This window comes from Oncorhynchus clarkii, chromosome 7, assembly GCF_045791955.1.
Source record: "Oncorhynchus clarkii lewisi isolate Uvic-CL-2024 chromosome 7, UVic_Ocla_1.0, whole genome shotgun sequence".
Lineage (NCBI taxonomy): Eukaryota > Metazoa > Chordata > Actinopteri > Salmoniformes > Salmonidae > Oncorhynchus > Oncorhynchus clarkii.
The window spans coordinates 85,991,989-86,016,369 of record NC_092153.1 but is presented as its reverse complement, the minus strand read 5'-3'; the positions used below and the strand labels follow the sequence as shown (position 1 = coordinate 86,016,369).

At 45.8% G+C, this 24,381-nt stretch overlaps 1 protein-coding gene across 1 annotated transcript in view; it reads left to right on the top strand.

Annotated features, from left to right (window-relative positions):
• Positions 1-24,180, top strand: part of LOC139412702 (endothelin-3) — a gene marked incomplete at its 3' end in the record, with an annotated part of 50,823 nt that extends 26,643 nt beyond the window's left edge. Inside the window, exon 3 of the mRNA XM_071159361.1 lies at positions 24,117-24,180. Within this exon, the coding sequence (XP_071015462.1) occupies positions 24,117-24,180 (64 nt within the window). The remainder of the gene's footprint in view (positions 1-24,116) is intronic.
• Between the last annotated feature and the right edge of the window lie 201 nt (positions 24,181-24,381).

The following is a 24,381-nucleotide window of genomic DNA, read 5'->3' as shown; positions in this document are numbered from 1 at the left end:
CTGCCAAGGCAGCAGCTACTCTTCCTGGGGTTTAATGTGGATCCCCATTACTTCCTGCAAGGCAGCAGCTACTCTTTCTGGGGTTTATTATGGATCCCCTTTAGTTCCTGCCAAGGCAGCAGCTACTCTTCCTGGGGTTTATTATGGATCCCCATTAGTTCCTGCCAAGGCAGCAGCTACTCTTCCTGGGGTTTATTATGGATCCCCATTAGTTCCTGCCAAGGCAGCAGCTACTCTTCCTGGGGTTTAATATGGATCCCCATTAGTTCCTGCAAGGCAGCAGCTACTCTTCCTGGGGTTTATTATGGATCCCCATTAGTTCCTGCCAAGGCAGCAGCTACTCTTCCTGTGGTTTATTATGGATCTCCATTAGTTCCTGCCAAGGCAGCAGCTAATCTTCCTGGGGTTTATTATGGATCCCCATTAGTTCCTGTCAAGGCAGCAGCTACTCTTCCTGGGGTTTAAATGGATCCCCATTAGTTCCTGCCAAGGCAGCAGCTACTCTTCCTGGGGTTTATTATGGATCCCCATTAGTTCCTGTCAAGGCAACAGCTACTCTTCCTGGGGTTTATTATGGATCCCCATTAGTTCCTGTCAAGGCAGCAGCTACTCTTCCTGGGGTTTAAATGGATCCCCATTAGTTCCTGCCAAGGCAGCAGCTAATCTTCCTGGGGTTTATTATGGGTCCCCATTAGTTCCTGTCAAGGCAGCAGCTACTCTTCCTGGGGTTTATTATGGATCCCCATTAGTTCCTGCCAAGGCAGCAGCTACTCTTCCTGTGGTTTATTATGGATCCCCATTAGTTCCTGCCAAGGCAGCAGCTAATCTTCCTGGGGTTTATTATGGATCCCCATTAGTTCCTGTCAAGGCAGCAGCTACTCTTCCTGGGGTTTAAATGGATCCCCATTAGTTCCTGCCAAGGCAGCAGCTACTCTTCCTGGGGTTTATTATGGATCCCCATTAGTTCCTGTCAAGGCAGCAGCTACTCTTCCCGGGGTTTATTATGGATCCCCATTAGTTCCTGTCAAGGCAGCAGCTACTCTTCCTGGGGTTTAAATGGATCCCCATTGGTTCCTGCCAAGGCAGCAGCTACTCTTCCTGGGGTTTATTATGGATCCCCATTGGTTCCTGTCAAGGCAGCAGCTACTCTTCCTGGTGTTTATTATAGATCCCCATTAGTTCCTGTCAAGGCAGCAGCTACTCTTCCTGGGGTTTATTACGGATCCCCATTAGTTCCTGCCAAGGCAGCAGCTACTCTTCCTGGGGTTTATTATGGATCCCCATTAGTTCCTGCCAAGGCAGCAGCTACTCTTCCTGGGGTTTATTATTGATCCCCATTAGTTCCTGTCAAGGCAGCAGCTACTCTTCCTGGGGTTTATTATGGATCCCCATTAGTTCCTGCCAAAACAGCAGCTACTCTTCCTGGGGTTTATTATGGATCCCCATTAGTTCCTGCCAGGGCAGCAGCTACTCTTCCTGGGGTTTATTATGGATCCCCATTAGTTCCTGCCAAGGCAGCAGCTACTCTTCCTGGGGTTTATTATGGATCCCCATTAGTTCCTGCCAAGGCAGCAGCTACTCTTCCTGGGGTTTAATATGGATCCCCATTAGTTCCTGCAAGGCAGCAGCTACTCTTTCTGGGGTTTATTATGGATCCCCTTTAGTTCCTGCCAAGGCAGCAGCTACTCTTCCTGGGGTTTATTATGGATCCCCATTAGTTCCTGCCAAGGCAGCAGCTACTCTTCCTGGGGTTTATTATGGATCCCCATTAGTTCCTTCCAAGGCAGCAGCTACTCTTCCTGGGGTTTAATATGGATCCCCATTAGTTCCTGCAAGGCAGCAGCTACTCTTCCTGGGGTTTATTATGGATCCCCATTAGTTCCTGCCAAGGCAGCAGCTACTCTTTATGTGGTTTATTATGGATCTCCATTTGTTCCTGCCAAGGCAGCAGCTAATCTTCCTGGGGTTTATTATGGATCCCCATTAGTTCCTGTCAAGGCAGCAGCTACTCTTCCTGGGGTTTAAATGGATCCCCATTAGTTTCTGCCAAGGCAGCAGCTACTCTTCCTGGTGTTTATTATGGATCCCCATTAGTTCCTGTCAAGGCAACAGCTACTCTTCCTGGGGTTTATTATGGATCCCCATTAGTTCCTGTCAAGGCAGCAGCTACTCTTCCTGGGGTTTAAATGGATCCCCATTAGTTCCTGCAAAGGCAGCAGCTACTCTTCCTGGGGTTTATTATGGGTCCCCATTAGTTCCTGTCAAGGCAGCAGCTACTCTTCCTGGGGTTTATTATAGATCCCCATTAGTTCCTATCAAGGCAGCAGCTACTCTTCCTGGGGTTTATTATGGATCCCCATTAGTTCCTGCCAAGGCAGCAGCTACTCTTCCTGGGGTTTATTATGGATCCCCATTAGTTCCTGCCAAGGCAGCAGCTACTCTTCCTGTGGTTTATTATGGATCCCCATTAGTTCCTGCCAAGGCAGCAGCTAATCTTCCTGGGGTTTATTATGGATCCCCATTAGTTCCTGTCAAGGCAGCAGCTACTCTTCCTGGGGTTTAAATGGATCCCCATTAGTTCCTGCCAAGGCAGCAGCTACTCTTCCTGTGGTTTATTATGGATCCCCATTAGTTCCTGTCAAGGCAGCAGCTACTCTTCCTGGGGTTTATTATGGATCCCCATTAGTTCCTGTCAAGGCAGCAGCTACTCGTCCTGGGGTTTATTATGGATCCCCATTAGTTCCTGTCAAGGCAGCAGCTACTCTTCCTGGGGTTTATTATGGATCCCCATTAGTTCCTGCCATGGCAGCAACTACTCTTCCTGGGGTTTATTATGGATCCCCATTAGTTCCTGTCAAGGCAGCAGCTACTCTTCTTGGGGTTTATTATGGATCCCCATTAGTTCCTGTCAAGGCAGCAGCTACTCTTCCTGGGGGTTATTATGGATCCCCATTAGTTCCTGTCAAGGCAGCAGCAACTCTTCCTGTGGTTTATTATGTATCCCCATTAGTTTCTGCAATGGCAGCAGCTACTCTTCCTGGGGTTTATTATGGATCCCCATTAGTTCCTGTCAAGGCAGCAGCTACTCTTCCTGGGGTTTATTATGGATCCCCATTAGTTCCTGTCAAGGCAGCAGCTACTCTTCCTGGGGTTTATTATGAATCCAGTTCCTGCCAAGGCAGCAGCTACTCTTCCTGGGGTTTAATATGGATCCCCATTAATTCCTGTCAAGGCAGCAGCTACTCTTCCTGGGGTTTAAATGGATCCCCATTAGTTCCTGTCAAGGCAGCAGCTACTCTTCCTGGGGTTTATTATGGATCCCCATTAGTTCCTGCCAAGGCAGCAGCTACTCGTCCTGGGGTTTATTATGGATCCCCATTAGTTCCTGTCAAGGCAGCAGCTACTCTTCCTGGGGTTTATTATGGATCCCCATTAGTTCCTGCCAAGGCAGCAACTACTCTTCCTGGGGTTTATTATGGATCCCCATTAGTTCCTGTCAAGGCAGCAGCTACTCTTCCTGGTGGTTTATTATGGATCCCCATTAGTTCCTGTCAAGGCAGCAGCTACTCTTCCTGGGGTTTATTATGGATCCCCATTAGTTCCTGGGGTTTATTATGGATCCCCATTAGTTCCTGCCAAGGCAGCAGCTACTCTTCCTGGGGTTTAAATGGATCCCCATTAGTTCCTGCCAAGGCAGTAGCTACGCTTCCTGGTGTTTATTATGGATCCCCATTAGTTCCTGTCAAGGCAGCATCTACTCTTCCTGGGGTTTATTATGGATGCCCATTAGTTCCTGTCAAGGCAGCAGCTACTCTTCCTGGGGTTTATTATGGATCCCCATTAGTTCCTGTCAAGGCAGCAGCTACTCTTCCTGGGGTTTAAATGGATCCCCATTAGTTCCTGCCAAGGCAGCAGCTACTCTTCCTGGGGTTTATTATGGATCCCCATTAGTTCCTGTCAAGGCAGCAGCTACTCTTCCTGGGGTTTATTATTGATCCCCATTAGTTCCTGTCAAGGCAGCAGCTACTCTTCCTGGGGTTTATTATGGATCCCCATTAGTTCCTGCCAAGGCAGCAGCTACTCTTCCTGGGGTTTATTATGGATCCCCATTAGTTCCTGCCAGGGCAGCAGCTACTCTTCCTGGGGTTTATTATGGATCCCCATTAGTTCCTGCCAAGGCAGCAGCTACTCTTCCTGGGGTTTATTATGGATCCCCATTAGTTCCTGTCAAGGCAGCAGCTACTCTTCCTGGGGTTTATTATGGATCCCCATTAGTTCCTGGGGTTTATTATGGATCCCCATTAGTTCCTGCCAAGGCAGCAGCTACTCTTCCTGGGGTTTAAATGGATCCCCATTAGTTCCTGCCATCGCAGTAGCTACGCTTCCTGGTGTTTATTATGGATCCCCATTAGTTCCTGTCAAGGCAGCATCTACTCTTCCTGGGGTTTATTATGGATGCCCATTAGTTCATGTCAAGGCAGCAGCTACTCTTCCTGGGGTTTATTATTGATCCCCATTAGTTCCTGTCAAGGCAGCAGCTACTCTTCCTGGGGTTTATTATGGATCCCCATTAGTTCCTGCCAAGGCAGCAGCTACTCTTCCTGGGGTTTAAATGGATCCCCATTAGTTCCTGCCAAGGCAGCAGCTACTCTTCCTGGGGTTTATTATGGATCCCCATTAGTTCCTGTCAAGGCAGCAGCTACTCTTCCTGGGGTTTATTATTGATCCCCATTAGTTCCTGCCAAGGCAGCAGCTACTCTTCCTGGGGTTTATTATGGATCCCCATTAGTTCCTGCCAAGGCAGCAGCTACTCTTCCTGGGGTTTATTATGGATCCCCATTAGTTCCTTCCAAGGCAGCAGCTACTCTTCCTGGGGTTTAATATGGATCCCCATTAGTTCCTGCAAGGCAGCAGCTACTCTTCCTGGGGTTTATTATGGATCCCCATTAGTTCCTGCCAAGGCAGCAGCTACTCTTCCTGTGGTTTATTATGGATCTCCATTAGTTCCTGCCAAGGCAGCAGCTAATCTTCCTGGGGTTTATTATGGATCCCCATTAGTTCCTGTCAAGGCAGCAGCTACTCTTCCTGGGGTTTAAATGGATCCCCATTAGTTTCTGCCAAGGCAGCAGCTACTCTTCCTGGGGTTTAATATGGATCCCCATTAGTTCCTGTCAAGGCAACAGCTACTCTTCCTGGGGTTTATTATGGATCCCCATTAGTTCCTGTCAAGGCAGCAGCTACTCTTCCTGGGGTTTAAATGGATCCCCATTAGTTCCTGCCAAGGCAGCAGCTACTCTTCCTGGGGTTTATTATGGGTCCCCATTAGTTCCTGTCAAGGCAGCAGCTACTCTTCCTGGTGTTTATTATATATCCCCATTAGTTCCTGTCAAGGCAGCAGCTACTCTTCCTGGGGTTTATTATAGATCCCCATTAGTTCCTATCAAGGCAGCAGCTACTCTTCCTGGGGTTTATTATGGATCCCCATTAGTTCCTGTCAAGGCAGCAGCTACTCTTCCTGGGGTTTATTATGGATCCCCATTAGTTCCTGCCAAGGCAGCAGCTACTCTTCCTGTGGTTTATTATGGATCCCCATTAGTTCCTTCCAAGGCAGCAGCTAATCTTCCTGGGGTTTATTATGGATCCCCATTAGTTCCTGTCAAGGCAGCAGCTACTCTTCCTGGGGTTTAAATGGATGCCCATTAGTTCCTGCCAAGGCAGCAGCTACTCTTCCTGTGGTTTATTATGGATCCCCATTAGTTCCTGTCAAGGCAGCAGCTACTCGTCCTGGGGTTTATTATGGATCCCCATTAGTTCCTGTCAAGGCAGCAGCTACTCTTCCTGGGGTTTATTATGGATCCCCATTAGTTCCTGCCAAGGCAGCAACTACTCTTCCTGGGGTTTATTATGGATCCCCATTAGTTCCTGTCAAGGCAGCAGCTACTCTTCTTGGGGTTTATTATGGATCCCCATTAGTTCCTGTCAAGGCAGCAGCTACTCTTCCTGGGGGTTATTATGGATCCCCATTAGTTCCTGTCAAGGCAGCAGCTACTCTTCCTGTGGTTTATTATGTATCCCCATTAGTTTCTGCAATGGCAGCAGCTACTCTTCCTGGGGTTTATTATGGATCCCCATTAGTTCCTGTCAAGGAAGCAGCTACTCTTCCTGGGGTTTATTATGGATCCCCATTAGTTCCTGTCAAGGCAGCAGCTACTCTTCCTGGGGTTTATTATGGATCCCCATTAGTTCCTGTCAAGGCAGCAGCTACTCTTCCTGGGGTTTAAATGGATCCCCATTAGTTCCTGCCAAGGCAGCAGCTACTCTTCCTGGGGGTTTATTATGGATCCCCATTAGTTCCTGCCAAGGCAGCAGCTACTCTTCCTGGGGTTTATTATGGATCCCCATTAGTTCCTGCCAAAGCAGCAGCTACTCTTCCTGGCGTTTTTTTTATGGATCCCCATTAGTTCCTGCCAAAGCAGCAGCTACTCTTCCTGGGGTTTATTATGGATCCCATTAGTTCCTGTCAAGGCATCAGCTACTCTTCCTGGGGTCCAACCACATAAAACAAAATGTGAAACAAAACATCATATAACATTATTACACTACATATCTACAACAGAAAATGTACAGTGGCTTGCAAAATTATTAATCTCCCTCTGCATTTTTCTATTTTGTTGCCTTACAGGTTTCTATCATTTGATTTACACAACATGCCTACAGCATATAGCATAGCTATTTTGATGATGGAAAAATATGTTTTATTGTGAAACAAACAAGAAAGAAAAAAGACAAAAAAACACTTGAGCGTGCATAACTATTCACCCCCCCCCCCCCCCCCCTCTCTATAAGCTTGGCACATCTAGCCACTGGGATTTTTGCCCATTCTTCAAGGCAAACTGCTCCAGCTCCTCAAGTTGGATGGGTTCTGCTGATGTACAGCAATCTTTAAGTCATACCACAGATTCTCAATTGGATTGTGGTCTGGGTTTTGACTAGGCCATTCCAAGACATTTAAATGCTTCCCGTTAAACCACTCAGGTGTTTCTTTAGCAGTATGCTTAGGGTCATTGTCCTGCTGGAAGGAGAACCTACGTCTCAGTCTCAAGTCTTTGGAAGACTGAAAGAGGTTTCCCTCAAAAATGTCCCTGTATTTAGCGCCATCCATCATTCCGTCAATTCTGACCAGTTTCCCAGTCACTGCTGATGAAAAACATCCCCACATCATGATGCTGCCACCATCATGCTTCACTGCGTGGTTGGTATTCTCGGGGTGATAAGAGGTGTTGGGTTTGCGCCAGACATAGCATTTTCCTTGATGGCCAAAAAGCTCAGTTTTAGTTTCATCTGACCAGAGTACCTTCTTCCATATGTTTGGGGAGTCTCCCACATGCCTTTTGGCGAACACCAAACGTGTTTGCTTATTTTTTTCTTTAAGCAATGGCTTTTTTTCTGGCCACTCTTCCGTAAAGCCCAGCTCTGTGGAGTGTACGGCTTAAAGTGGTCCTATGGACAGATACTCCAATCTCCACTATGGAGCTTTGCAGCTCCTTCAGGGTTATCTTTGGTCTCTTTGTTGCCTCTCTGATTAATGCCCTCCTTGCCTGGTCCGTGAGTTTTGGTGGGCGGCCCTCTCTTGGCAGGTTTGTGGTGGTGCCATATTCTTTCAGTTTTTTTAATAATGGATTTAATGGTGCTCTGTGGGATGTTCAAAGTTTCAGATATTTTTTTTATAACCCAACCCTGATATGTACTTCTCCACAACTTTGTCCCTGACCTGTTTGGAGAGCTCCTTGGTCTTCATGGTGCCGCTTGCTTGGTGGTGCCCCTTGCTTAGCGGTGTTGCAGACTCTGGGGCCTTTCAGAAGAGGTGTATATATACTGAGATCATGTGACAGATCATGTGACACTTAAATAAAGTCCATGAGTTTGGAGGGTACTATGGTGTTGAATGCTGAGCTGTAGTCAATGAACAGCATTCTTACATAGGTATTCCTCTTGTCCAGATGGGATAGGGCAGTGTGCAGTGGGATGGCAATTTCATCGTCTGTGGTTCTATTGGGGCGGTATGCAAATTGAAGTGGGTCTAGGGAGGCAGATAAGATGTGGTTGATATGATCCTTAACTAGCCTTTCAAAGCACTTCATGATGACAGAGGTCAGTGGCACGGGGCGATAGTCATTTAGTTCAGTTACCTTTGCTTACTTGGGTGCAGGAACAGTGGTGGACATCTTTAAGCATGTGGGGACAGCAGACTGAGATAGGCAGAGATTAAATATGTCCGTAAACACTCCAGTCAGCTGGTCTGCCCATGCTCTGAGGATGCGGCTAGGATAGTTTTTAAACGAATTTAACTAATGTGCTTTGTTAAACGCTATTCATCCAGCTACACACAGAGCGAAAAAGACGCCAGAATCTCTGAGCTATTTCTTCTGTCCAAGGGGATAATTTTCATGTGGAGAGGTTTTGTGGGAATTGTTTCACCATAAATAGCTAAAGTTAAGCTGATAATACACCGGCATGCAATGATGGGTATGATACATTGGAGCAATGATGAGCAATGAGCAAAATGGACATGACTAATATATTTCAGAATACTTCACAAGTCTAAGCTAGGAAGTGTAAGTGTAATTCATCCAGTTAGTCATTTAGTTAAAGACACAAAACACTAAAACCAAAAATGAAATGTAAAAGGAAAGATACCTAGTCAGTTGTACAACTGAATGCCTTCAACTGAAATGTGTCTTCTGCATTTTACCCCTCTGAATCAGAGCTGTGCGGTGCGTTGCCTTAATCAATATCGACGTCTTCGGCGCCCGGGGAACAGTGGGTTAACTGCCTTACATTGTCAGCTCGGGGATTCAATCCAGCAAACCTAAAAATCCAGTGATTGGGTTGCAGGCACCTCTCTTGACTTAAAGAAAACCGTTTGGTTGAAACCACGTGGAAACTGTCAACGTGTGTCCACTCAGATAAGACCTGAATGGACACACGGACAGACGGACGGACGGACGGACGGACGGACAGTCAGTCATAGAGAGAAGAATGACATGTTTTCCTGAAAGGTTTTGTCCACTGTGGTAACACTTTACAGTTGAGGCAGAGAATCCTCTCTCTCTCTCTCTGGGCAACATGTTTGAAGGTTTATCTTGTCCTGCAGCTACTGAGACTGAGTCCATCAATATGGTGTCAATCACATATACAGGCTACTGAGACTGAGTCCATCAATATGGTGTCAATCACAGATACAGGCTACTGAGACTGAGTCCATCAATATGGTGTCAATCACATATACAGGCTACTGAGACTGAGTCCATCAATATGGTGTCAATCACAGATACAGGCTACTGAGACTGAGTCCATCAATATGGTGTCAATCACATATACAGGCTACTGAGACTGAGTCCATCAATATGGTGTCAATCACAGATACAGGCTACTGAGACTGAGTCCATCAATATGGTGTCAATCACAGATACAGGCTACTGAGACTGAGTCCATCAATATGGTGTCAATCACATATACAGGCTACTGAGACTGAGACAATCAATATGGTGTCAATCACAGATATAGAGGACTTTCCAAGCTTGCCACTAACACAATTATACTCTCCATAACCACTCCTTGGTCAGTCTAGGTTAAAACCTGGGTTAAAACCTGTCAGCCTGACAGGCTCCATGAGGAGACTGAGTATCCTCTCTTCTCTCCGGTCACCAGGTTTACAGTCTTGTCCTGCTGTCTTTGTGACTGACTGCATATTGCCTGCCACTCTCTCCATAACTGTTCCTAGGTCAGCCCAGGTTAACAAGGATAACGTTTTCAGGCTCTACATCTAAGGACTAGTCCTTGGTCAGCTCAGTTGTCCAGGTTGAACAACTCTCTGAGGCTCCACATTTGTGACCGACCGCCTTGTTCTTATGTAGAAGAAAATAAATGAAAATGTGTTTGTTTTTTTACGTTGGATAGATGAAAGTAGAGACTCAGATCTAGAATAATGGTATATCATACACCACAGTTGAGGAACAATGGGAACGTGATTCTGCTTTGAAAGTTGATAAACTTGTAAACCCACTTTCGGAGAAAATGGCCCTTGAATGTTTGGTACACCTACTGGAGAGCTGCTCTTTGTCTACACCCATTCAGCATCGTTCACACCCTCTTAAGCCTTAGTCCCACCCATCTCTTTAAGGATTCACATGTGAGGCCATGTGCTAAACACACGCTATATCAAATTACATCTACGTTTATTTGTCACATACAGAGGATACAGAAGATGTTAACGGTACAGTGAAGTGGTTACCTGCATAGTATCAATATCAAAACCAGAAAGTGTCCAGATAAAACATATTTTATCGATATATATATATATATATTATTATTATTATTATTATTATTATTATTATTATTATTATATTACACACTTGTCTAAATAGATGGGTCATGTGAAAATACCCACCATCCCAGTCACATCTAACTAAGTGGATGGATCAATATTGTCTAGACATGTTCATGAAATACAATAGATGGCTTTAATCAACCCCCAGACACACCTGGCTAACTTGATTGGTCATGTAATCATTTGGCAGTCTTTTGTTTAGACATGTAGCTAGCTAGTTAAACAAGGAACTGGCAAAATCCCAAATCATACTACTACCAAAACAAACTGTTTGTCATAGCTGTAGTATGAATCTGCAGGTAGATAAAGCTAACCATCTAGGTTCAATGTTAGCTAACTAGCTAACATTAGGCTATAACTAGCAATTCAAATGGATGTCAGATTCTAATAATATTACTACACTGATCATACACATAACGTTAGTTAGCGAGCCAGCTAACTAACAGTGCGCTTTAACTTGCAATACAAACAACTTACTGACAAAATTAGAAACTTATATCTGACAATGTAGCTAGACTCTTACCCGTATACATGGACGAACTGAAGATTGGAAACATTTAACATCTTGTTTGTCAAGTCACTCCGGTTCAAACTTCTCTCTCTTTTTTAAATTTATTTATTTCACCTTTATTTAACCAGGTAGGCTAGTTGAGAACAAGTTCTCATTTATAACTGCGACCTGGCCAAGATAAAGCATAACAATTCGACACAATACAACAACACAGAGTTACACATGGAGTAAAACAAACATACAGTCAATAATACAGTAGAAAAAAACAAAACAAAGCATGTGCAAATGAGGTAAGTTAAGGGAATTAAGGCAATAAATAGGCCATGGTGGTGAAGTAATTACAATATAGCAATTAAACATTGGAATCGTAGATGTGCAGAAGATGAATGTGCAAGTAGAGATACTGGGGTGCAAAGGAGCAAGATAAATAAATACAGTATGGGGATGAGGTAGGTAGATAGATGGACTATGTACAGGCGCAGTGATCTGTGAGCTGCTCTGACAGCTGGCGCATAAAGCTAGTGAGGGAGATAAGAGTCTCCAGCTTCAGAGATTTTGCAGTTCGTTCCAGTCATTGGCAGAAGAGAACTGGAAGGAAAGACGACCAAAGGAGGAATTGGCTTAGGGGATGACCAGTGAGACATACCTGCTGGAGCGCGTGCTACGAGTGGGTGATGCTATGGTGACCACTGAGCTGAGATAAGGCAGGGCTTTACCTAGCAAAGACTTGTAAATAACCTGTAGCCTGTGGGTTTGGCGACGAGTATGAAGCGAGGGCCAATCAACGAGAGCGTACAGGCCGCAATGGTGGGTAGTGTATGGGGCTTTTGGTGACAAAACGGATGGCACTGTGATAGACTGCATCCCGTTTGTTGAGTAGTGTGTTGGAGGCTATTTTGTAAATGACATCGCCGAAGTCGAGGATCGGTAGGATAGTCAGTTTTACGAGGGTATGTTTGGCAGCATGAGTGAAGGATGCTTTGTTGCGAAATAGGAAGCCAATTCTAGATTTAATTTGAGATTGGAGATGCTTAATGTGTGTCTGGAAGGAGAGTTTACAGTCTAACCAGACACCAAGGTATTTGTAGTTGTCCACGTATTCTAAGTCAGAGCCGTCCAGAGTAGTGATGCTGGACGGGCGAGCAGGTGCAGACAGTGATCGGTTGAATAGCATGCATTTCATTTTATTTGAATTTAAGAGCAGTTGGAGGCCACTACAGAGTTGTATGGCATTGAAGTTCGTCTGGAGGTTTGTTAACACATTGTCCAAAGAAGGGCCAGATGTACACAGAATGGTGTGGTCTGTGTAGAGGTGGATCAGAGAATCACCAGCAGCAAGAGCAACATCATTGATGTATACAGAGAAGAGATTCGGCCCGAGGATTGAACCCTGTGGCACCCCCATAGAGACTGCCAGAGGTCTGGACAACAGGCCCTCCAATTTGACACACTGAACTCTGTCTGAGTAGTAGTTGGTAAACCAGACGAGGAAATCATTTGAGAAACCAAGGCTGTCGAGTCTGCCAATAAGAATGTTGTGATTGACAGAGTCGAAAGCCTTGGCCAGGTCGATGAAGACGGCTGCACAGTAATGTCTCTTATCGATGGCGGTTATGATGTCGTTTAGAACCTTGAGCGTGGCTGAGGTGCACCCGTGACCAGCTCTGAAACCAGTTTGCATAGCGGAGAAGGTACGGTGGGATTCGAAATGGTTGGTAATCTGTTTGTTAACTTGGCTTTCAAAGACCTTAGAAAGGCAGGATAGGAATGATATACTGTAGGTCTGTAGCAGTTTGGGTCTAGAGTGTCACCCCTTTGAAGAGGGGGATGACCGCGGCAGCCTTCCAATCTTTGGGAATCTCGAACGATGCGAAAGAGAGGTTGAACAGGCTAGTAATAGGGGTTGCAACATTTTAGGCAGATCATTTTAGAAAGAGAGGGTCCAGATTGTCTAGACCGGCTGATTTATGTACCTCTATCAGAACATCAGCTATCTGGATTTGGGTGAAGGAGAAATGGGGGAGGCTTGGGCAAGTAGCTGCGGGGGGTGCAGAGCTGTTGGCTGGGGTAGCCAGGAGGAAAGCATGGCCAGCCGTAGAGAAATGCTTATTGAAATTCTCAATTATAGTGGATTTATTGGTGGTGACAGTGTTTCCTAGCCTCAGAGCAATGGGCAGCTGGGAGGAGGTGCTCTTATTCTCTATGGATTTAATAGCCTCCCAAAAAATGTTGGAGTTAGAGCTATAGGAGCAAATGTTCTCTCCCTGTCCAACTCTCCTTCTCTCCCTCTGCCTCTCTCTCCCTCTATTTAAAATCAAATCAAGTGTTATTTGTCACATGCGCTGAATACAACAGGTACAACAGTAGACCTTACCGTGAAATGCTTACTTTCAAGCCCTTAATCAACCATGCAGTTTTAAGAAAATCCCCCAAAAAGTGAGAGATAACAAATAATTAAAGAGCAGCAGTAAATAACAATAGTGGGGCTCTATACAGAGTCAATGTGGAGGCTATATACAGGGTGTTACGGTACAGAGTCAATGTGGAGGCTATATACAGGGGGTACCGGTACAGGGTCAATGTGGAGGCTATATACAGGGGGTACCGGTATAGAGTCAATGTGGAGGCTATATACAGAGGTTACCGGTACAGAGTCAATGTGGAGGCTATATACAGGGGGTACCGGTACAGAGTCAATGTTGGAAGTTATATACAGGGGGTACCGGTACAGAGTCAATGTGGAGGCTATATACAGGGGGTACCGGTACAGAGTCAATGTGGAGGCTATATACAGGGGGTACCGGTACAGAATCAATGTGGTGGCTATATACAGGGAGTTACGGTACAGAGTCAATGTGTCAATGTGGTGGCTATATACAGGGTGTACCGATACCGAGTCAATGTGGAGGCTATATACAAGGGGTACCGGTACAGAGTCAATGTGGAGGCTATATACAGGGGGTACCGGTACAGAGTCAATGTAGTGGCTATATACAAGGCGTACCGGTACAGAGTCAATGTGTCAATGTGCGGGGGCACCGGTGTCGAGGTAATTGAGATAATTGTGTACATGTAGGTAGAGTTATTAAAGTGGCTATGCATAGATAATAGCAGAGAGTAGCAGCAGATTGGGGGGGGGGGGCCGGGCAATACAAATAGTCTCGGTAGCTATTTGATTAGATGTTCAGTAGTCTTATGGCTTGGGGGTAGAAGCTGTTTAGAAGCCTCTTGGACCTAGACGTGCCGCTCCGGTACCGCTTGCCATGCGGTAGTAGAGAGAACAGTCTATGTATGACTGGGGTGGCTGGAGTCTTTGACAATATTTAGGGGCTGACACTGCCTGGTATAGAGGCCCTGGATGGCAGGAAGATTGGCCCCGGTGATGTACTGGGCCCTACGCACTACCATCTGTAGTGCCTTGAGGGCAGAGGATGAGCAGTTGCCATACCAGGCAGTGATGCTCTCGATGGTGCAGCTGTAGAACCTTTTGAGGATCTGAAGACCAATGCCAAATATTTTCAGTCCCTTGAGGGGGAATAGGTTTCGTCGTGCCCTCTCTCCTCCTCTCACTCTCTTCTTCTCCCTCTTCTTCTCTCTCTTCTTCTCCCTCTCCTTCTCTCCCTCGGTCTCTTCCTCTTTCCACTCCCTATGCTCCTCTCCTTCTCCCTCTCATCTCTCCCTCTCATCCTCTCCCTCATTTTATTTCTCTCATGTTCTCCCTCTCCTCCTCTCCCTCATCTTCTTTCTCTCATATTCTCCCTCTCCTCCACTCCCTCTGTCTCTCCCTCGCTCCACTCCCTATCCTTCTCTCCCTCTCCTTCTCTCTCTCTCTTCTTCACTCCCTCTTCTTTTCTCACTCCTTTCCCACTTCTTCTCTACCTCTACTTCTTTCTCTCTCTTCTCCCATCCTTCACCTTCTCTCCCTCTCCTCCTCTTACTCTCCTTCTCTCCCTCTCCTTCTCTCCCTCTACTTCTTTCTCTCTCTTTTTCTCCCCCTCTCCTCTCCCTCTCCTCCTCTCTCTCTTCTTCTCTCCCTCTCCTTCTCTCCCTCTGTCTCTTCCTCTCACCTAGGCATAGGCATACGTATATACTGTACTCTATATCATCGACTGTATCCTTATGTAATACATGTATCACTAGCCACTTTAACTATGCCACTTTGTTTACATACTCATCTCATATGTATATACTGTACTCGATACAATCTACTGTATCTGCCTATGCTGCTCTGTACCATCACTCATTCATATATCCTTATGTACATATTCTTTATCCCCTCACACTGTGTACAAGACAGTAGTTTTGGAATTGTTAGTTAGATTACTTGTTGGTTATTACTGCATTGTCGGAACTAGAAGCGCAAGCATTTCGCTACACTCGCATTAACATCTGCTAACCATGTGTATGTGACAAATAAAATTTGATTTGATTCACCTCTTGATCTGCTTCACTCCCTCTCCATATCCTTCTCTCCATCTCCTCTCTCTCTCTTCTCTCCCTCCTCCTCTCCCTCTACTTATCTCTCTCTCTTCTTTCCCTCTCCTCCTCCCTCTCCACTCCTTTTCTCCCTCTATTTTGCTCTCTATTTTGCTCTCTTTCCATCTCTTCCTCTCCCTCTCCTTCTCTCTCTTTCCTCCTCTCTCTCTTCTTCTCCTCCTGAGTTGTTCTCGTGCTCCAGATTCTAGATTTGCCGACATATGAACCTGCCTCCTCTCTCTCTCCATCTCTCCCTCTCTTCTCTCCTTCGATCATATTATGTAGAGCTCAGCCTTTGATATTTATGGTTCAGCCAGTTGCCAGTCCGTACACATTCTCAGGACTGTTTTCATCCTTGGTATGTGACAGGGCCTACTGTAGTTAACGCATGCTGTTCAGTCCTACCCTGCAGACATCTTCATATGAAAGACACCATGATTTATGTTTTTAAAAATCTGTAGTTCTGCCCTTGAGCAAGGCAATTAACCATAATTGCTACGGTCAATAATGGCAGATCCCCTGACTGTGAGCCCATCCCCCTGAGGATGTCTCGGGGGGAGTAGGATATGCAATAAAAACAAAATTTCCGTTTCACACCTCACACCTGTACCCACTTGTATAAATTACCCACTTGTACAGGTTAGTCATTTTTACAGGTTACCCACTTCATACACTGAAACAGGACTATATAAGCCCCGTTTAATTATAATCTATTAAGACATGCAGACCCACCATTAGGAGGGACTGTTGTCAGACAACAGTCCATAGATCATGTTTCTATGTTTCCACAAAGTCTACAAAGTGACTTCCTATTGTATTGTTGGGTCAGCTGAGCACAGTGAGGGAGGCTACTGCAATGACAGCTGCTTCATCAAAACTCATAATAATGTTAGCATTAGCGCTACTACAGTAAGTAGCTAACTAGCGTTGTGTTGAAAGCATTTAACATTGTGAGCAGCACTACACAGGTAGGTTGGTTAGCAGCCTCATTGGACTGGATCCGCTACAATGCTGCTGATGTTGGACCAATGCATGCTAGCTTTAGTGCCCAACTGTCCAATCTTGAGAAACACACAAATTAATAGCTATATATACAATGGGGCTACTAAGACTTTCTCACCAAAAGCATGGCCAAATTATGGACAATTTATTTTTCTAGGTTAGATGAATTCAGATGAAGGGGCTTTGTGAGCTGGTATCAGGCAGAAATGGGGTTCGGCAGATGGTCACATTTTAGAATGTTAAAAAGAACATTGTGTTAGACAGCACAGAAGTAGACATGCTCACGTTATTGATGTTAGTGCAAGGTGAGTTGAACTTCCTACTAGGGCACACAGTGCTAACTCTGGTTCATTGGCTCATGATTACTGCATACAATAGCTGTAGTATCAAAAGATGTATTCAGGGCAGTTAAAGGGACATCAATTAGGTTACTTACTCTGTCTTCCAGCACACCTGAGATCATGTATATTTGCTGAAGCATTATGACAACTCTGCGAAACAATGGTAGGTATTAACTGAGCTGGGTTTGGGTCATTGATAAGTCATTATCTCAACACAACCTTATAATGCTGTGAAAGGATCCAGGAGCCCAAATGATTTGGGTGGATCACTTCCTCCTTATAAAACAAGCTTTGTTTCCAGAAGGTATTAAAATTGTCAATAAATGTTACACCCACAGAACTGCAATCGTCTCGTAGGTTATGGAGGGCAAAAAGTCTGCTGAAACGTTCAATGCCACGATTTAGGGAGGGCAGAGGGCCAGATATTATGGGGTGTTTGTTGGTATCAAGCAGAGAACCAATCAGTTCTTTCAAATCCATCTTCAGCTGTTCTGAGCTGCCCTTCATAATGTCATTGAATCCCACATTAACTATGATAGACTCAATTTCCTGATGCTGGTTTAAAATGTTAGGGAACAGCTTATTGATGTCCTGTACTTGTGCTCCAGGAACTGAAATATTTCTCACCGTTGGAAAGCCGGAGAAGGGGATAGAGCAATCTGCCTAACCCTAACCCTCACACAATTCACGGAACCTTTCACGGGACCAGGAGAAGCAGATATAAGCCCATTGCTCCCACTGATCTGTTCATCCCACAGCAGGCAGCGCCCCGTCAGGTCCAGATAGAGGGAAAGGAGCCGAACTCTAAGCCGCTGCTGGAGTCAGCGTAGTTGGAGTCAGCACCGCCATCGCAGACACAGGCAGTCCCAGTGATGAAGGTGCAGGTAGATCAGGCACCAGTGCAGTAAGCTATCCCTCATGTGAATCTGCTCTGAACCTCTTGCAGACACTCCAGTCTTCTTTGCAGTATGCCGCCGCCTTCAGTTTCCACGACTTTGCGTTGATTGGAATAAACCTCTTGTTGTTCTTTGTCTACTCCACTACAAGATGGAGGAGGAGAAGCAGATGGAGACGACTACGTAGGTAGGCAAGTTCCAGGTAGCACAGGCCATTCAGATAGGGACAGATGACAAGGTGAGGAAACATCCATCAGGCCCGATCGGCGTTCAGCCATAGGAGAGAGTTCTAATTTGCTTTTTCCCCATAAGTTCACAAATAATTAAAATTAGCTTGCTAAGGATAAATCAAATCAATTCACATTTTATTAGTCACATGCGCCGAATACAACAAGTGTAGACCTTACAGTGAAATGCTTACTTACAAGCCCGTAACCAACAATACAGTTTAAAAAATATAAGAATAATAAGAAATAAAAGGAACAAATGATTAAAGAGCAGCAGTAAAATAACAACAGCGAGACTATATTCAGGGGGTACCGGTACCGAGTCAATGTGGAGACTATATACAGGGGGTACCGGTACTGAGTCAATGTGCAGGGTCACCGGTTAGTTGAGGCAATTGAGGTAATATGTACATGTAGGTAGAGTTATTAAAATGACTATGCATAGATAATAACAGAGAGTACCAGTGGCATAAAGGATGGGGCGGGTAGGGGGCAATGCAAATAGTCTAGGTAGCCATTTGATTAGAGGTTCAGGAGTCTTATGGCTTGGGGGTAGAAGCTGTTTTAGAAGCCTCTTGGTCCTAGACTTGGCGCACCGGTTCTGCTTGCCGTGCGGTAGCAGAGAGAACAGTCTATGACTAGGGTGGCTGGAGTCTTTGACAATCTTTAGGATCTTCCTCTGACACCGCCTGGTGTCGAGGTCCTGGATGACAGAAAGCTTGGCAGTGATGTACTGGGCCGTAGGCATTACCCTCTGTCGTGCCTTGAGGTCAGAGGCCGAGCAGTTGCCATACCAGGCAGTGATGCAACCAGTCATGCTCTCGACGGTGCAGCTGTTAAACCTTTTGAGGATGCCAAATCTTTTCTCCTAAGGGGGAATAGGTGTTGTCATGCACTTTTCATGACTGTCCTGTTGTTCTTGGACCATGTTAGTTTGTTGTTGATTTGGACACCAAGGTACTTGAAGCTCTCAACCTGCTCCACTACAGCCTTGTCGATGAGAATGGGGGCGTGCGCGGTCCTCCTTTTATTGTAGTCAACAATCATCTAGCCACCTCATTCCTGTAATCCTCCACTAGCAAACAATTGCCGCATTGGATCTCCAGATTGTCAATAATGTCCCGGACAACAGCGTAATAAACACAGCTTCTACAGCGCTGGAAACTTTCGTTAGCTATTCCAGGCGAAAAGGTCTCCATTGAAACCTAGCTAGCTAGTTGGCTAATTGGTAGCAGGTGTTAACACAAACACTTATGAACAAAATAGGCTGACGCAACAGGTTGTGGCGCAGGAGTTATCCGAGTTTGTGACAGGAGTTTGTGACAGGAAATTACTTGGTGAATGATGCTATGATTCTACGGTATGTAAAGTTTCACCTCTCTACACATCTCTCCACTCAATTCCATTCAGCGCCTCTCAGATCCATTCAGCTTCTCTCAGATCCATTCAGCGCCGCTCAGCACTTCTCAGCTCCACTCAGCTCCTCTCAGATCCATTCAGCTCCACCCAGCTCCTCTCAGATCCATTCAGCTCCACTCAGCTCCTCTCAGATCCATTCAGCTCCACTCAGCACTTCTCAGCTCCACTCAGCACTTCTCAGCTCCGCTCAGCACTTCTCAGCTCCACTCAGCACTTCTCAGCTCCGCTCAGCACTTCTCAGCTCCACTCAGCACTTCTCAGCTCCGCTCAGCACTCTCAGCTCCGCTCAGCACTTCTCAGATCCACTCAGCTCCACTCAGCTCCATTCAGCTCCACTCAGATCCACTCAGCTCCATTCAGCTCCACTCAGTCCACTCAGATCCATTCAGCTCCACTCAGATCCATTCAGCTCCACTCAGCTCCACTCAGCTCCACTCAGCTCCACTCAGATCCACTCAGATCCACTCAGATCCAATTAGCTCCACTCAGCTTCACTCAGATTCATTCAGCTCCGCTCAGCTCCAATTAGCTCCACTCATCTCCACTCAGCTCCACTCAGCTTCACACAGATCCACTCAGATCCACTCAGCACCTCTCAGCTCCACTCAGCTCCACTCAGCTAAGCTCAGCTCCACTCAGCTCCACACAGATCCACTCAGATCCACTCAGCTCCACTCAGATCCACTCAGCTCCACTCAGCTCCACTCAGATCCATTCAGCTCCACTCAGTCCACTCAGATCCATTCAGCTCCACTCAGTCCACTCAGATCCACTCAGCTCCACTCAGATTCACTCAGCTCCGCTCAGCTCCAATCATCTCCACTCAGCTCCACTCAGCTTCACACAGATCCACTCAGATCCACTCAGCACCTCTCAGCTCCACTCAGCTCCACTCAGCTAAGCTCAGCTCAACTCAGCTAAGCTCAGCTCCACTCAGCTAAGCTCAGATCCACTCAGATCCACTCAGATCCACTCAGCTCCACTCAGCTCCACTCAGATCCACTCAGATCCATTCAGCTCCACTCAGATCCACTCAGCTCCACTCAGCTCCACTCAGCTCCACTCAGATCCATTCAGCTCCAATTAGCTCCACTCAGCTTCACTCAGCTTCACTCAGATTCATTCAGCTCCGCTCAGCTCCAATTAGCTCCACTCATCTCCACTCAGCTCCACTCAGCTTCACACAGATCCACTCAGCTCCACTCAGCTTCACACAGATCCACTCAGATCCACTCAGCACCTCTCAGCTCCACTCAGCTAAGCTCAGCTCAGCTCCACTCAGCTCCTCTCAGATCCATTTAGCTCCGCACAGCACCTCTCAGCAGCTCTCAGCTCCACTCAGCTCCACTCAGCACCTCTCAACACCACTGAGCTCCACTCAGCTAAACTCAGCTCCACTCAGCTAAACTCAGATCCACTCAGCACCTCTCAGCTCCACTGAGCTCCACTAAGCTCCACTCAGCTACACTCAGCTCCTCTCAGATCCGTTCAGCTCCGCTCAGCACCTCTCAGCGCCACTCAGCTAAACTCAGCTTCACTCAGATCCGCTCAGATCCACTCAGATCCACTCAGATCCACTCAGCAGCTATTAGTTCCAGTAATGGGGCCTCTCATTAGATCCTTACAACTAGGGCAGTGTTCCAAATTGCAACATATTCCCTATAGAGTGCACTACTTTCGACCAGGGCCCATAGTAATGCACTAAAGAGGGTATAGGGTGTCTACTGTCAGAACAAGACGTTCATAAATAATAAAAACTTCTCCGATCAGACAGCCAGCTCTTACTTCTTACACCAAAAATGTTGTAATTGTTAATCTCTTAGTGTGAAACAAAAACAGTTCTCTTCAATGTCTTGACTTGATCACAACATTCCAGCCTGCAGCTCCGAGAGAGGGAGGGAGGGAGGGAGAGAGAGGGAGAGAGAGGGAGAGAGAGAGAGAGAGAGAGAGCGAGAGATCGAGAGAAATAGAACGTCAGAAATCAGTTCAATATAATTGAAGAATCCATAGAATCTAACCACTTCTGGGAAAATTGGAACACACTAAACAAACAACACAAAGTGGAGTTGTATGGAAAAAACAGCTTCCATCTTTTTGCCCCCAATAACAACTGTGGGATATACATAAACAGCAACCTTGGGTTAAATCCTCTGCATTATCATTAACAGCGGACTTCTACATTTCTTTAGTGAAAACAATGTACTACCAAATGAACGTACGGCAGACCACGTATTCACCCCGCACACCCTAATTGACAAACAAACAAACAGAAAACAAAGGCAAAGTGCCTTGTTGATTAAAAAAAAAAAAGAAGCTTTGAACCAATTTGGCATGAGGGCCTGCTATAAGAAATCGATGCAAAGCGGTGTTGGGGAAAAACATATGACATGATAAAATGCATTTACACAAACAACAAGTGTTTGGTTACACGTTTCTTCCCACAGGGCCGTGAGGTGAGACAGGGATGCAGTTTGAGCCTCACTCTTCACCATATATATTGACGAATTGGCAAGGTCACTAGAACAGTCTGCAGCACCCGGCCTCACCCTACTAGAATCTGAAGACAAATATCTATTGTTTGCTGATCTGGTGCTTCTGTCCCCAACCAATGAGGGCCTACAGCAGCACCTACATATTTGGCACAGATTATGTCAGACCTGGGACCTGGCAGTAAATAAGTAAGACAAAAATAATAGTGTTCCAAAAATGGTCCAGTCGCCAGGACCACATATACAAATTCCACCTAGACACCGTTGCCCTCGAGCACACAACAAACTATACCTGAAAGCTGTGATCGATCTGAAAGACAAGGCAAGAAGGGCCTTCTACGCCATCAAAAGGAAGGTAAAATTTGACATCCCAATTAGGATCTGGCTAAAAATACTTGAATCAGTTATAGAACCCATTGCCCTTTATGGTTATGAGGTCTGGGGTCCGCTCACCAACCAATAATTCACAAAATGGGACAAACACCAAATTGAGACTCTGCATGCATAAATCTGCAAAAACATCCTCTGTGTACAACCTAAAACACCAAATAATGCATATCAGAATTAGACCGACACCCGCTAATGAACAACATCCAGAAGAGAGACTAAATTCTACAACCACCTAAAAAGAAGCGATTCCCAAACCTTCCATAACAAAGCCATCACCTACAGAGAGATGAACCTAGAGAAGAGTCCCCTAAGCAAGCTGGTCCTGGGGCTCTGTTCACAAACACAAACACACCCCACAGTGCCCCAGGACAGCAACACAATTACATCCAACCAAATCATGAGAAAACAAAAAGATAATAAAATTACTTGACACATTATAAAGAATTTACCAAAAAACAGAGCAAACTAGAATGCTATTTGGTCCTAATCAGAGAATGCACAGTGGCAGAATACCTGACCACTGTGACTGACCCAAACTTAAAGAAAGCTTTGACTATGTACAGACTCAGTAAGCATAGCCTGGCTTTGAGAAAGGCCGCCGTAGGCAGACCTGGCTCTCAAGAGAAGACAAGGCTATGTGCTCACTGCCCACAAAATGAGGTGGAAACTGAGCTGCACTTCCTAACCTCCTGCCAAATGTATGACCATATTAGAGACACATATTTCCCTCAGATTACACAGACCCACAAAGAATTGGAAAACAAAGCCAATGTTGATAAGTACGAGCACTCCATCACAGCAGTAAGATTTGTGACCTGTTAACAGAAAAAAGGGCAACCAGTGAAGAACAACACTATTGTAAATACAACCCATCTTTATGTTTATTTATTTTCATTTCATGCTTGAACTATTTGCACATCTTTTAAAACACTAAAACACAACATAACATATGAAATGTCTCTATTCCTTTGTGTAATGTTTACTGATCATTTTTGATTGTTTGTTTCACTTTTTTTAATTATCTATTTCACTTGCTTTGGTAATGTAAACATATGTTTGACCTGTCAATAAATTCCATTTGAATTTAATTAAAATTAAAGACAGAGACTGTAACGTGAAGTACAGCAAGCAGAGATGGCCATGGGGCTCTGGTCAAAAGTAGTGCAGGTATATAGGGAATAGGGTGCCACTTGGGAAGCATTTTACTCTCTACCTCCATCCTCCTCCACCCTCCTACTCGTCGTCCTCCACCTCTCTACCTCCAACCTCCACCATCTTACTCTCCTGCTCAAGCCTCTCTCACTCCTCCTCTCCTCATCCTTCACCCTCTCTCCCTCCTCTCGCTCTCTGTTCTCCTCCTCTCATCAATCCTCTCTCCCTCCACCTCTCCCTCTCTGTCCTCCTCCTCTCCCTCCTCTTCTCCCTCCTCCACCCTCTCTCCCTCCTCCTCCTCCTCTCCCTCCTCCGCTCCTCCATCCTCTCTCCCTCCTTCCTCTCCTCCTCTCCTCCACTGTCTCTCCCTCCTCCTCTCCTCCTCTCCTCCTCCTCCACACTCTCTCCCTCCTCTTCTCCTTCACCCTCTCTCCCTCCTCCTCTTCTCCTCCACCCTTGTGTTGTAGATATTCTAGATATACTAATATTTCTTTAAAAATAAATTTGCAACAAATTAAATAAAGCTGTTCAATTGGAAGAGGAACCTATTGATATGTACGGTATGGTACATGGGGAACCTAGTCTGAATGCTTTCAATTGAAACTGAATCAGAGAGATGCAGAAGGCTGCCTTAAGCGATGTCATCGGCACTCAGAGAGAAGTTGTTAAGTGCCTTGCTTAGTGGCAGAACAGCAGAATTTTCCACCTTGGGGATTCAAACAAGCAACCTTTTGGGTTACCGTCCCAATGCTCTAACAGCTACATTACTGCCAGGCTACCTACACTCCCTATGCTAATGATTTGCCTGTGTGTGTTTGTGTAGGCGTACAGTGCCGTACGGTATGTCCAGCTACAGAAGCTCCCAGCGTGTACGTCGCTCCAGTGAGAGAGGAGGAGGAGGAGGAGGAGGAGGAGGAAGAGGAGGAGGAGGAGGAGGAGGAGGGAAGGAATCACAGCGCTGTGTGTGTGCAGAGCAGACAGACATAGAGTGCAGCAGATTCTGCATTGACAGGTTGGTACACACACACACACACACACACACACACACACACACACACACACACACACACACACACACACACACACAC